The sequence below is a fragment of the Aethalodelphis obliquidens genome, unplaced genomic scaffold, assembly GCF_003676395.1.
Source record: "Aethalodelphis obliquidens isolate GAN/ISIS:26980383/991018 unplaced genomic scaffold, ASM367639v1 scaffold1, whole genome shotgun sequence".
Classification (NCBI taxonomy): Eukaryota; Metazoa; Chordata; class Mammalia; order Artiodactyla; family Delphinidae; genus Aethalodelphis; species Aethalodelphis obliquidens.
Window position 1 is genome coordinate 78,853,984 of NW_020837945.1, and position 14,791 is coordinate 78,868,774.

Here is a 14,791-nt window from a genome sequence, read left to right on the forward strand (position 1 = left end):
CCTCAATAACATTTCTTTTCATACAGAGATTTTTGGAAAGAAAGTCCTTCCAAGAGTAATGTTTCAAAAACACTTAACATTTTCACTTGAAATCTTTATGTTGGAAGATGATCATGGCTTGGTCCACTTTCAGGTAATCGGTCATCATAAGGTTGATGGATGTCTCCAGCTACCCACAGGCCCCACTTGCTGGGAAGGGCTCTTTCCTCTAAGGAACCTAAATTCCATGTGCATCATTATCAGAGCAGATGCTTTCATGTGAGAACAGTGATTTAGTAAACTCCCTATCCAGAAAGTAAGGACCTCACTAAATTCTGTTACAATGTTGAAAATGTGAATGGATATGCCTGGAAATGGACAATCTCAACTGTGTAAAGGATTAAAAAAAAACAAACATATAGTCCAAACTTCCACCCAGTACATCCTCCCAATTTATCATTGAACTTCTCGATAATCAAGGGCTCTCCAGTTTCTGATTTCTTACAGTTCTTACTACGGGGAAGGGAATGCTCGGTTCTAACACAATGGCTGGAAACTAGGTTGGTTTCTCCATCTATCTCCTTCCAAGTAACTCTCCTTGGTTCCTCTTTTCATGGGGGGAGGAAACATCATCATGTTGGTTCAAGGACACATGAAAACTCCAAGTTGTAGGTGAGTAGGTGTGTATAGTATTATATCTTGCCTATTCACAGGAAGTAATTGAACATGTTGACTTAAAACACATACATGCTTGAAATTAAATCAAACAACAAAAAAGATAACTGTCATAAAGAATTTTTTTAAGTTGCCTAATAGGGTTAATGGTTGGAGAGTAATATTCTTCTTGGAGAATCATTAATGTAGATAAACAAGGGGTAGTACACAAGTGCCATTCTACTACAGCCCCTTCCCAAAGAAAACTAGACAAGGTATCTGCATTACCTTAGATCTCCTTAGCCTCACCTGTCTCCTGGGCCCTTGTCCACTTGTTCTTCCCCAGCAGTCACTATGGTACCAAGTTTGCTTGGGTTCTGACCACCTTCACATGAGCCCAACCTGTCATCAGCTCATCTCATACTGCCCTGAGCACCTCTCACCTCCACATGTGGGGATTCCCTGTCCCTGCTGAGGCATCAGATACTTCAGATCTATTTAGTGACCAAGTAAATGCAACATCTAACTGTGAGGAAGTCTATGACCCACAGAAGGAAGCTCTGACCAACAGGAAAGGAGCTGGAAGATAAATTATTTTCCCTTCCTCTCCCCGAACAGATTGTCCTGAGCTGCTATGGTTCATATGGTCTTTTGGAAGATGTTCCTTCAAGATTGAAAAATTAGTTGTACTTGATACTAAACGGAAGCCATATTGGTAACACACCCCCATACCCCCAAATAGGATCTCCCCATTTTCCTGCTTCGCTCATGCACTTCCTTCAGATTGTACTTTCTAATGAAATAAAAGTAGCACATATACCTCTGCCTTAGGCTCTGCTTCCTGGGGAAGGCAGACCAAGATAGGTACCCCCTTATTCCCATCACTATATTAATGAGTTCCCTACCTTTTGTTGCAGTGGTGGTGCACAGGGGGCTGAAACAGGATCTGTGATATAGGTCTTCTTGGGACCAGCAACTGGATACATCCCAGCAGGGTTCTGGTTCCCGGTGCCAAAAGGAGTATAGCCTTGTTCCCGCTTCCAGGTATTTGGGTGACCTTGTTGACCATAGGCAGGATCAGAGTCATTTTTGCCCCCATAGCCAGGCCCTGCTGCACAATAGGGTTCATAATAACGTCCTTGGTTGGGGGCATACCCATACCCAGGCTCAGGCTGAAGTCCTGGTGGTGGGATATACGCATAATCCATGCCTCCCCGTGTAGAAGGAGGTGGACCCTGCCCAGCGATAGGAACTGGTTGAGTGTTATAGCCCTGGGCCCCTGGTCCTGTGCCATAAAATTGTCCTGGTGAAGGGGCAGCCATGTAATGAGAGCTGGGCTGGGCTGACTTCACCTGCACGTTGAAGGTAGGCCTTGAAGGGGTAGATGCCGTAGTGTAGGAGGCTGGGACGGGCTGAGGCTGGGGTTTTAGTGTTCCAATTGGAGCCACGGGGATGGGTCCAGCCTGGGGTACAGGCTGTGGCTTCAATGTAGACTTTTTTGTTGCCGTCAGAGGGGGCTGGTTTGGTATGACCATTCTCTTATGTCCTGTGACAGGGGTGGAGACTGGAGGAGAAGCTGTTGTTGAGCTAGTAGAGCCCTAAAGCAGAAAAAAGAAAAGGAAAAAAAAAAAAGACAAAGATTATTGCTAATAAAAAATAAAAATACATAAACAAATATTAATAAATGCCATTATTACTTTTGTATTAACTCGGCAAAACATAAACAAGGCATGGTTCCTGCCTTCTAAGAGTTCACAGACAACACAAAAATCAGTTGTGCTTCTGTGTACCAATTCCATTTATAATAACATCAAAAAGAAAGAAAAAACTTAGGAATAAACTTAACCAAAGAGGTGAAAGTCTTATACACTGACAAGTACAAAATGTTGCTGAGACATTAAAGAAGATACAGCTAAATGGAAAGACATATCATGTTCATGGATTGGAAGACTGGATACTGTAAAAATGTTAATACTACCCAGAGCAATGTACAGATTTAATGCAATCCCTGTCAAAATCCCAATGGAACTTTTCTGCAAAAATAGACAAATCCATATGCAATCTCAAGAGACTCTGAATAACCAAAACAATCTTGAAAAAGAAGACTGGAGCTCTCACACTACGCAACTTCAAAATTTATTACAAAGCTATAATAATCAGTGTTCCATTGGCATACAGACAGACATAGACCAATGGAATAGAATTGAGAGCCCAGAAATACATCCTTGCATACATGGTTTGATTTTTGACATGGGTGCTGAGACCATTTGATGGGGAAAGGATAGTCTTTTCAACAAATGGTGCTGGGAATACTGGACATCCACATGCAAAAGAATGAAGTTGGACCCTTACTTTACACCGTATACAAAAAGTAACCCAAAATTCTAGCTCTAAATGTAAGAGCTAAAACTATAAAACTCCTTAAAAAAAACACAGAAGAAAAAAATTCATGACATTGGATTTGGCAATGATTTTTTTAAAAATACATACAGAAACATCAAAAGCACCAGCACCAAAAGAAAACAGATAAATTGAACAATGGGATCTCAAACAGACTACCTGAAGACTTGGTCACCATACGGCTAAAAGGCAATACTAGAGAAAGAGAGCTGAAGGACTAAGCAGAGGGAACAAAAAAAGCAATGAGGGGTGTTGGGAGAAATAAACAAATACTGCTGGTACAACCAAAGAAATACTAAATTTAGGATCAAAGATTCCTGTCAAAAAGTGATTTACCAAAGATAACTCAAATGCAGCCTCCTCCCTTTACATCTTTCTGTTTTTTGTCGCATTCATTTGTTCAATTTAGAAATACTTACTGAATGCCCTAAAACTGTCCTAAGGCCACAAAGATTAAAAGACTTTCTGCTGAACTGTGAGAGGTCTTGGTTAGGCTGGGGATAAGTAAAGGCTTAGGGAAGGTTTGAAGATTCAAACATTCATCCTAAGGCACTAGTCTATTAGGGATCTGTAAACATTCCAGCGACAGACTGTCTTAATTTTGCGCTGGCTTACTATGATTAGATCTGTTGATACAAGAAATGAATGACCACACCCTAATTCGGTTGTTCATTAATTTCCAGGTCAATTCTAGTATGTATAGGAAGAAACGACACAAGACTTTATATTACTCTAGTGTCATTTGCCCACACCAAGCCATCAGAGATACATACATGTGGGGCAGATGCTAACTGCTTCCCCATACCCACCGTCCTTCTTCATTACTCAAAAAATTTCAGTTTTGTTTGGGGCAGCAATGTGCCCACTCTTCCCTAGATTACTTTGTAGGTAGGAGTTGCCATGTGACACAGTTCTGGCCAATGAGATGTATGCAAAGCATTTCTGGAAAAGCTAGAGCTCTCCTGACACAGCATGATCCCTTCCTACTTTTCCCTTTTCCTCCTTCCTGCCTGGGATGTGGATGTGGGGCTGGAGATAGTACAGCTATCCTGTCCCCACCAAAACATACAAGTACACTGATTTAGACATATGGCTTTCTGGGAATAGCTTTCTGGTGATCTAGGTTGATCCAGAGATAAAGATTAAAACATTTCAGGGATGTTTGGTTAAAATATAGTAGTTCTCTCTTTTTTTTTTTTTTTGGCCATGCCATGCTGCTTGCCTGATCTTAGTTCCTGGACCAGGTATTCTGGAACTAAGGGATCAAACTGATGCCCCCTTCAGTGGAAGCGTGGAATTCTAATCAGTGGACTGCCAGGGAATTCTCTGTAGAGCGGTTCTCAACTGGAGAGGAAATCACCTAGCGACCAGGGAGAGTTTAGAAATGTGTGGCAATGTTTTTTACTGTCACAGTGATTAGGGGATTCTATTTTCATTGAATGGTTAAAAGGCAAAAACACATCATTGTCAAACCCAAGATGCCAACAGTGCCCCTGCTGAGAGACACCAGTAAACTCTTGAGCCACATGTCTTCTGGGAACCTGATTGTGAAGTTCCCAGCTGTCAGGCAAGGAGGGTCACTGGTCCCTTCTAGGATCTCTCTTCTACCACACTCTCTCCTCCTATTTAAATCACTGCTCTCCCCCTTGGTCCTCTTGAACCTAGGGAGATGACAGTTCTGACTCTGCTAGCCCCAGATTATCACTTTGTCCCTAATGGCTTCTCTATCCCCAAGTGGACCTATGTACACAATGCATTTATAACTCAGCTCCTGGAAAGGGACTAGTTTCTGTGTGCTCTCATTTTCATTGGGATCTGACTGTGACAGCTATCTTTTTCTGTCATATTTGTGATTTGTCTCAATTGTAGTTTCCTAGAGATTTTGTAATTCTAGATTTAGTTTTCTGTTAAGTTACAGAAAGCTGTTGAATAGAGTTATCTTTTTTTCCTTTTTTGGTAGCCTCTGAGGGAGCAAACCTGCCATTTCCTTTTGTAATTTAAGCATCATTGAGTATTCTTGTCTTGGTCGAGTAGCCTTTCCCTTCTGTATGAAGGTCGTCCCAATAGTACCCAACAGAAGATGCAGTTTCCACATTAAGTGGTTTGTTAAAATATATACCCTGAAGAAATTCCTAAATAAATGCTCAGTAAGACCCTGACATTCTGTAGCAGAGAGTATGGAAGAGTCAGTTTGAACCTAAAAAAAAAAAAAGTAAGGTTAGATTTTTCTAGTCAACCATGTCGGTCTTAAAAAATGTCCACATTGGGGACTGACTCTTCCCCCCATTAGCGTGGTACTGGCCACTGAACAGAAGAGAAGCCCTGGCTCACACCTGGCTCTGGCCCTAGCCCCTCCATCTCCAGCCCCGCCTCCTACCAAGGTGATAGCTGCCAGCATACCCTGGGGAAAGATGTAACTCGGTGCTCACTTCAGATACAGTTCTCCCACCAAAGCCACTGGGTAGACTGTATAGGGATGGTCTCACACAAGGACACCTCTTCAAGACCGGGATGGGTAACTGTTTCATCAAATTTCATTGAGACAGAGAAAGTTAAGCAAAATGAGAAGGCAGAGGAATTTGTTTCAAAGGAAAGAACAAGGAAAAAAAAACCTGACAAAACAACTAATGAAACAGAGATAATTTATCAAATAAAGAGTTCAATCAAGGCTTTAAAAAAATGATGCTACTGTGCTATGAAATTTTGATAAAAGCATTGTTTTAAAAGTGTTTATCAGTGTTTAGGTGTACAGAATTGTGCAAAATCACTGATGGAGTATTTTTGAAAGATGATGATAATAATAATTGTTATTATTATTGTTAACTATAATAATTACAGCTTAAAAGTTTACTGTGTTACACCCTCTACTAAGCAATTAACAAATCTATCATTTTATTATAATTTGTTAAAAGTTCCTGAGAAATAAAAACTAAACTTGATAAATGTAAAAAAAAAAAATTGTCCACATGGATGGAACTGAATATAAGAAGGAATAAAGCTTTTCTTTTCTTTGATGACTCAAGATCAGCAGAAACCCAGAGTTCCTATTTTAAACACTTTACAAACCCAACTATAAATGGAGACAGTGACTGAGCAACTGAGCTAATGACAGGCATACTCTGGGCCGCAGCTGGAAAGGAGTCTGCCCCAAAAACAGATACTTCAAAAGTCACATACTTTGAAGATGAAAACCAATCACATTCATAAAGTAAACAAAAAAGAATGCAGACCTAACTCCTTAGCAGCAACTTTTTTCAACAAATTTCTTTCACTTTTTCTTTCTTGGTGAACATACACTCATGTGCACACACATTCACTACTTACAGATTCCTAAAGTCTTTGAAGGAAGGCATCAGGGAGCAATTTCAGGAGCCATTGCTATCTTCTAGGAAATATGTCCCTAGATGAGAAGGTTTCTCACAACTTTATTATGAATTCTGCTATGTATGTGCCGGTATGTTTCTGAGTATTTTCTATTTCAAAACTACGTGTGTGAAAATAGCACATTTAGCTCTTTTTTTTTTTCCTTTGCAATTTTAAATTCTTTACCTCATTGGAGGTGGAAGGGGTAAAGAACAGGAATCATTTTAAAGCATACTTATTTATGTTCTTGATGATAAAAGAAAGCTGTGGCAACACTTTCTTGGCCCACATATTCAATTAAATACACAGCGAACCTTTTCTACTTACTGGATTAGTAGGCACTTCCAAATATTTATTTTTGGCATTTCATTTCTTTTTTGTTCTTTGCAAGAATTCTTGAAGTTTTATCATGATTTAACATTTTCATTTTGAAAAACAAGCACATTTTAAAAATTACACTCATACAGATATATATATATATATATATATATATATATACACGTACATACATATTTTTTCCCTGAGACTTGAATATCTCTGTAGCAGTGTTTTTATGTGGTTATTTTTCCATTAATTATTTTCTAAGCAACTTCAACATGGAAAGCTCAGCGAGCTTAATGGGAGGAGGATAGTGTCCCAGGATGAATAGCGCATGTCTTCCTGTCCCCCAGGAGTTTGTATGTAGTCTGGTAGAGGGACTGATCAATTACTGTTTGAATGGATGTCTCCACTACCAGGCAGAACTGGCTGTGGCCATGAGACAAGAACAGACAAAGGGCTGTAAGAGCACCTCTTGTGCTCACCTTTGGGAGCAGGCCCTCAACTTCCTTTCTGCCCAACTCGGAATAACATCTTACATTCCTATATCCCTCTCACCATTGACCCGCCCATTCCCTGAACACACCCTGCATGTACGTACACACACACACGCACACACCCCTAATCCACTATTATGTCTTCTATATAAGCCCTGATTACTTCTGGCATCCCTGTACTTTACCCCCGTCTCACTTTCTCTCTCCTAGTTCTGGCTCCCATCATCACTTCTCAGAGCTGTTTATTGCCATGATCTAACCTCACTTCTCTCTCAATCTCCTCCTCAATATTGTCACAGTGATCTCTCTAACATGACTATCTGATCCCAGCTCTCTGCTGATCCAGATTTGCCAATGACTCTGCCTTGTGTGGAACTCTTTTTAATCATGGTGTACTCTCTCTCCCTTTTTTAAATACACTTTTTATAAGGATGTTCCAATCTAGCCCTTGCCTTTCGGTCTAGACACCTCCTTATTTCCTATATTAGTCACAGCATATTAAGCCTAATCTTAGGTTTATGTAGAGATGGGAATAGACCGTACATTCATGTGTGTACTCATATCTGTCCACCAGCACCTCCTTCTATAGTCTATGATTTGTTCTTTATGACTCTCCTCCATGTTTCTCATCTGCAGCTCAAACATAGCCATCTTCTGCCTGGAAGTTGCCTACTGATTCTTTAAGTCTCTGATCAAATGGTGCCTCTTCTGTAATGTCTTTCCGGAAGTCTGGAGACATCCATTCAACAGTTACTATGTATTAGCCCCTATACCAGACTATAAACTGCTGGGGGACAGGGAGACATCCTATCCTCTTCCCATTAGCCTAAAAGAGCTTTACATGTTGAAGATATTTACAAAATAATTAATGGAAAAATAAAAACATAAAAAGACATAAAAATCCCCTGGAAGGATTTTGGGGATTTTCTATGGTCCTCAGGCTATACCGCCAATGGTCTTTGTACATACCTCCATTAAAGCAAATACCTTACAGGGTTTTCATAACTGACTTGCATGTTTTATAAGTTGGGAAGAAGTCAAACTGTAAGCTACAGAAAATCAAATTATCACGGTCATAGATAGAAATTTGTCTTTTGTAATAGAAAGGGCAGCCAAGAACCACTATGTCTGTTCAACAGTGACATCAAGGACCCAGGCTCTTGCTAGCTTTCTGCTAGAAGTACTTTTCCGATCATTCTATAAAAGTGCTACTGACAACATCAGTCAACATATTGCCCAATCGCCCCTGAATAAAGATCCTTTTTATCTGACATAGGACCTCCTCTCCTCTATTAACTCTCTCCAGGACCACGCCCACAACTTGAAATAGCTCCCATGTATGATGACTCTCTTGAAGTTCTCTCTCCAGAATCCATCTGTACCTGAAATGCTAGACCCCAGTATTCAACTGTCTATTTCATGTGTCTACTTGGATGTCTCATTCGCTCTTCAGGCTCAAGATGTTAAAAACTGTTTTATCATCTCCCTTGAATCTGCTTTTCATGCCTTTCATCTGGTTTTCGCATCCACCCCAGCACTGTTCAAATGAGAACACTAGGAGTCATTCTTCAGCCTCTCCTTCACATCCCATTCAAGTATCAAATCCCATGGATCCTATTCCCTAAATAGGAAATTCTATATCTCTCAAAGTTGTCTGCATTTCAACCATTTCCTCTGCTGTAATTCAATTCCAAGACACCACCACCTCTCACCAGGAATTATCCAACAGCATCCAAACTGGTCTCCCAGTATCTATGCTTGTTCCCCTTCAATGAATCCTTCATTCTGTAGGAAGAGTGATTTCTCTCAAATGCAGATTTAATCACATTACTTTCCTGCTTAAAAATCTTCAGTGGTTTAGTAGAGTGATTTGGACTCAATCTATTTCTTCTGTCTCTCCCTGAGAGGTCCATGTCATGTCACTCTCAAGAGGTACATGTCATGTTACTCTCTGACACTGACTTCCTTTCATGTCTGATGTGCTAGATTCTCTCCTGTCTCATGGATAATACCTCTGGGTCTTCCCACCTCTCTCTGGATTCTATATCTAGCTAATTCCTAAGAACCCCTGAAGTCTCAGCTTGAGTGTCAGATTCCTCAGTGAACCTCTGCCCAAATCCTCTGGCGCAGTGAGCTCTTCTACACATATCACACTTGTGTATGTCTGTTCTCATAAAGTTAGAGATTGTCCCTTCTATTCGCTGCTGCTTTTCCACTGGCTTTTTCATATCACAGTACATAGTAGGCATGTAACAAACATTTGAATAAATAAGTAATGGTCTCCCAAGAAAAGTGCATTTCTCTTGTCATATTACAACCAAATATATAAAATGTTAGCTATCTCATTTCTCTTATTACTTGACAATCAAGGAACTCTGATATAACACATTTTTTAACGTCTTTATTGGAGTATAATTGCTTTACAATATTGTGTTAGTTTCTGCTGTGTAACAAAGTGAATCAGCTATATGTATACATATATCTCCATAGCCCCTCCTTCTTGCGTCTCCCTCCCACCCTCCCTATCCCACCCTCTAGGCAGTCACAAAGCACCAAGCTGCTTCCCACTAGCTATCTATTTTACATTTGGTAGTGCATATATGTCAATGCTACTCTCTCACTTCATTCCAGCCTACCCTTCCCCCTCTCCGTGTCCTCAAGTCCATTCTCTATGTCTGCGTCTTTATTCCTATCCTGCCCCTAGGTTCAACATAACCATTTTTTCTTTTTTTTTTTAGATTCCATATATATGTACTAGCATACAGTATTTGTTTTTCTCTTTCTGACTTGCTTCACTCTATATGACAGACTCTAGGTCCATCCACCTCACTACAAATAACTCAATTTCGTTTCGTTTTATGGCTGAGTAATATTCCATTGTATATATGTGCCACATCTTCTTTATCCATTCATGTGTCGAGGGATACTTAGGTTGCTTCCATGTCCTGGCTATTGTAAATAATGCTGCAGTGAACATTGTGGTACATGACTCTTTGAATTATGGTTTTCTCAGGGTATATGCCCAGTAGTGGGATTGCTGGGTCATGCGGTAGCTCTATTTTTAGTTTTCTAAGGAACCTCCATACTGTTCTCCATAGTGGCTGTATCAATTTACATTATTTAACACATTTTTGACTGGAGGCGTATTATGGCCACAGGCGTTAGTTTCTGCAAAAATCTCCCAGTCAATAATGTGTTCATGCATACTTAATTACAGTAATCTCATTAGTCTCTCCCTCCCTCTAAACAGTTTAAGGACTTTACCTTTTGAATTTATTAACACTACTATCTTTCAAAGAAGCATTTGAGGTATTTTCATTTCAATGGTCGGACTGTATATGTAAATTTTACTTGATGCCAGCTCAAACTCCTACAGAAATAGTCAATGGGCAAATTTTAAATAAAAGTACCATGAATGGGCTTCCCTGGTGGCGCAGTGGTTAAGAGTCTGCCTGACAATGCAGGGGACACGGGTTCGAGCCCCGGTCTGGGAACATCCCACGTGTCACGGAACGGCTAGGCCCGTGAGCCATGGGCGCTGAGCCTGCGCATCCGGAGCCTGTGCTCCGCAATGGGAGAGGCCACAACAGTGAGAGGCCCGCGTACCGCAAAAAAAAAAAAAAAAAAGTACCATGAAAAGAAAGAGACTAAAGCATTTTAAAATAATCTTTAACATGTACTGAAAAGAAACACATTTTGAATTAACTATCAAATAATTACAATATCCCAATCTCCTCAAATTTAATGAATCCAAGGTATTTATTAAACAAAAATTTATTGAAATTCTGCTCTGTGTCAGGCACTGAGCTAGTTGCTAAAGTCACAATAAGACAAAGTGAATCAAAGTCACTGCACTCAAATAATTCTTAATTCATTCAATTTTTTGACAAAATTTGGTGTAATGAGCAAAACTGATTTCTACTTAGAAAGGAAACTTTCTAAGGTAACAAAGGGGAAAATATACAAAAGCTAAAGCCTGACATATACACAGCAACATAAAACTCAAAGCTCCTTCATTACATTTTGATTCCAGCTATTATAAAGACATGAAAACATGCTTAAGATGCTAAATGAAAATGTAAATATTAAATGAAAACCACAGAATGGGAAATCAATCATGTGTACAATACAATTGAGGCTACACAGAACGGTATTTCCATATGGACAAGGACCAGACAAACTATGGAAAGAGGGATGGTTGATTTGTTAGAAGATAGGGTTACAAATATTTCAACTTCAATTTTCTTTTCATGACAACTGTTTCAAGTTATTTGAACAAGACCTGATGACCATTTGTCACTTGTAGTTATGTATTTTATCTGTATATCACTGTGGCAGTAAAAACAAATTAAAATACCTACTGGTATCTTTAAAAAGATGTATAATAATAGCAAACACTTCTGTAACATTTACTTTCTGTAAATATTTTGTATTCAATGCAGTTTATACTTACTCCTCACAAGTACCCTTGAGACAGAAACTACTACTTACCCCTATTTCCCAGATGAAGATACTGAAGTACAGAGAAATTAAGTAACTGCCCAAGGTTACACAGCTAGCAGGTGTCAGATCCAGGACTCAACCCAGGTAGCCTATTCCATAGTTAGAAGTTTTAAAAACAATTCTACCTCTCTCGGGTAAAGAAAAAGTAAAATAAACCACATATGAGAAATTCACAAAAACACAAACAAGAGGCCTTCTCAGTCTATGTGGGTACAGAAAAATATTTCTCTCCTAGAAGAAAAATAATGGAGTAAGTGGGACAACAGACAGCAAGTGATACTCAGTGCCGTTATCTGGGAAACAATAGAGTGACATGAACTGTACACAATAAGAGTTCATAGTCTAAGGCAGCTGCTGTACTGTGCCAGCTGATTGCTGTCGTATAAAAAATGGATGCAACATTCCTCTTCTGACTTTAAAGCTTTGCTCATGATTGATTGATTGACTGATTGCAAACACCAGGAAGCCAAATTTTGCAACTTCCATTCTCAGTTAAGGACACTGGCAGATAGAAATATCACCAGGGAGGATGAGCAATTAAATTGAAGGGTCATGCAGTAGAGCTCAGGGGCAAAACAATTCCAGCTTTGCCACTATTTAGAATTGAGTGACACTGAAAAATTCCTATTACTTCTCCAGACGGACTCCTCATCGGAACAACAAAGAAGACCAGGGAATACTGTCATTTTCTCCTCCTATCTTTTTCTTCAAATGAGAGTCTTTCTATAACCCAAACAAGAAATGAGCTTCACTGGACAAGGCACAGAGTTGAGGGGAGCATGTCACACTTCTTGTTCTTCTAATACTATTTATTCCTCTACAAAAAAAGTCAGAAGGACATTCAAACTCCAGTGATTCTAAGGGTAAATTCTGAATACTTGCAGTGAGTTTTACTGGCCAAAAAGAGCTTGATCTCATCATAAGGATTCACACCAGGTCTTAACAAATCATGACTGGATAAGTAAATGGACAAGCTTGGTGTTTGAGTTTATACAGTGAGAAAAAAAAAAAAAAAAAGAGAACCATGGCTTACCCATTTCAGTTATAAAGCCATGCATACATTATTTGCTATTTGTTTTTTGCTCAAGAAAAATTACTTAACACTTTCTCCAAGGCCTGAATATAGAAAATGACTTAATTTTGCTTTCTTGAGTCCCCTCACTGATTATCTTCCATAATTCAGGGTTTAATACTGACGGTTGCATTCCTCACTCATTCGAGTCACACCTTATCCACTTGATAGATGACCCCGTGAGCTAGAAAACAACCCAACAGACTAAGAGAACAATATATGAGTATGCTACTCTACATTTAGAGAAGTGCTTCTCAAGTCTGACTGCACAACAGAATCATTGAGCACTCTTTAAATACCAAGTATCTTGCATTTAGAGCTTTTTAGATACAAATTATCTTAGACCCATCCACTTGGGGAGTGAAATCTGGAAATTAAAAAGGGGAGGAACAAATGATTTTTTTGTTGATACCAGAGTCAAGAACCACATTTTTAGGTTCTGTTGTTAAGCAGAATAGGGAATCATACCTGGAGTTGGGGGCTATGGGTGATGGGAGGCTTTTATCCCAATTGTCTTCAAAGGGCAATGTTTATATAATTTAGACTTAGGAACCAACGTGATATTTGTTTCTATAAACTTCCTATGGGCAATCTGTGGGTTAATTTGGTGATATGTATCAGAAGCCCTAACAAAGTCTCTACCTTTTAAGAATTTAACCTAAGGAAATACCATGGATGTTTAAATCTTCAGATTTCAAGAAATGTTCATGGTAATGTAATTTATAAAAGTAAAAGATTATATGCAATTTAAATAATCAATACATGGGGATTGGTTAAATAAATGATGGTATATTCATATAATGGAATACTGTATCATTAAAATGTTTCAAAACATAGCAACAATCTAGCAACTCCACTGCTGGATATATACCCCAAAGAGCTCACAGCAGGGAGGGACACTAACAAGCACCTGTATACCCATGTTCATAGCAGAATTATTCACAATATCCAAAAATGTGGGAGCAACTGAAGTGTCCACTGACAGATGAATGAATAAACAAAATGTAGTATAAACATACAAGGTTGTATTATTCAGCCTAAAACAGGAAAGAAATTCTGACACATGCTAAAACATGAATGAGCCATGAAAACATTACGCTAAAGTGAAATAAGCCAGCTACAAAAGGACATATATTGTATGATGCCAATGATATACGGTACCTAAAGTAATCAGATTCATGAAGACAAAGTAGAATGTGGTTACCAGGGTGGTCAGGGGAGGGGGAAATGAGGAGTAATTATTTAATTGATATGCATTTTCAGTTTGGGGGAAAAAAAAGTTCTGAAGATGTACGGTGGTGATGGTTGCACAACGACGTGAATATACTTAACACCACTTAAATGTATCCTTAAAAATGATTAAGGTGGTGAATTTTGTTATGTATATCTTACTATAGTAGAAAGGAAAGAAGGAAGGAAGGGACGGAGGGAGAGAGGGAGGGAAAAGAAAAGAAAGGAAAAAAGAAAAGAAAGAAAGAAAAATCAACAATTTTATACATTTTAAAATCACATTAGGGAACATTGTTTTATATGTGTTAATCAATATATGCATCTATCTGTATCTCTCGTATACACATACACACGTATAGAGCTAGAAGGATTTGTTCCCAAAATGATAACAGTGGTTAATTTAAGGGGGTGATTTTGGAGCATATACTTCTCCTATTTTCCAAAGTTTCTAACACAATCACATATTGTGAAAAATATATAGAGATCGTCCTCTGATATGTGCATATATACATATGCATGTAAATATATATTTTAAATAATATATGAAATAAATTACTTTAAAAATTAATAGACACCAAAAAATAACATTGTAGTATCCCAGCTTGGGTGTGTTTGTCTGTACATAGAAAAAAAGGATGGGACATAGGAAAAATTAAAAATGATTTTAAAATACTTTTTTTTTTTTTTTGGCGGTATGTGGGCTTCTCACTGTTGTGGCCTCTCCCGTTGCGGAGCACAGGCTCCGGATGCGCAGGCTCAGAGGCCATGGCTCATG

The 14,791-nt window shown here is 38.9% G+C and overlaps 1 protein-coding gene across 2 annotated transcripts in view; it reads right to left on the bottom strand.

Annotated features, from left to right (window-relative positions):
- Positions 1-14,791, bottom strand: part of LPP (LIM domain containing preferred translocation partner in lipoma) — a 688,992-nt gene that overhangs the window by 259,582 nt on the left and 414,619 nt on the right. For both annotated transcript variants that reach the window (XM_027109047.1, XM_027109037.1), the window contains exon 7: positions 1,539-2,231. In XM_027109047.1, coding sequence (XP_026964848.1) covers positions 1,539-2,231 — 693 coding nt within the window. The remainder of the gene's footprint in view (positions 1-1,538; positions 2,232-14,791) is intronic.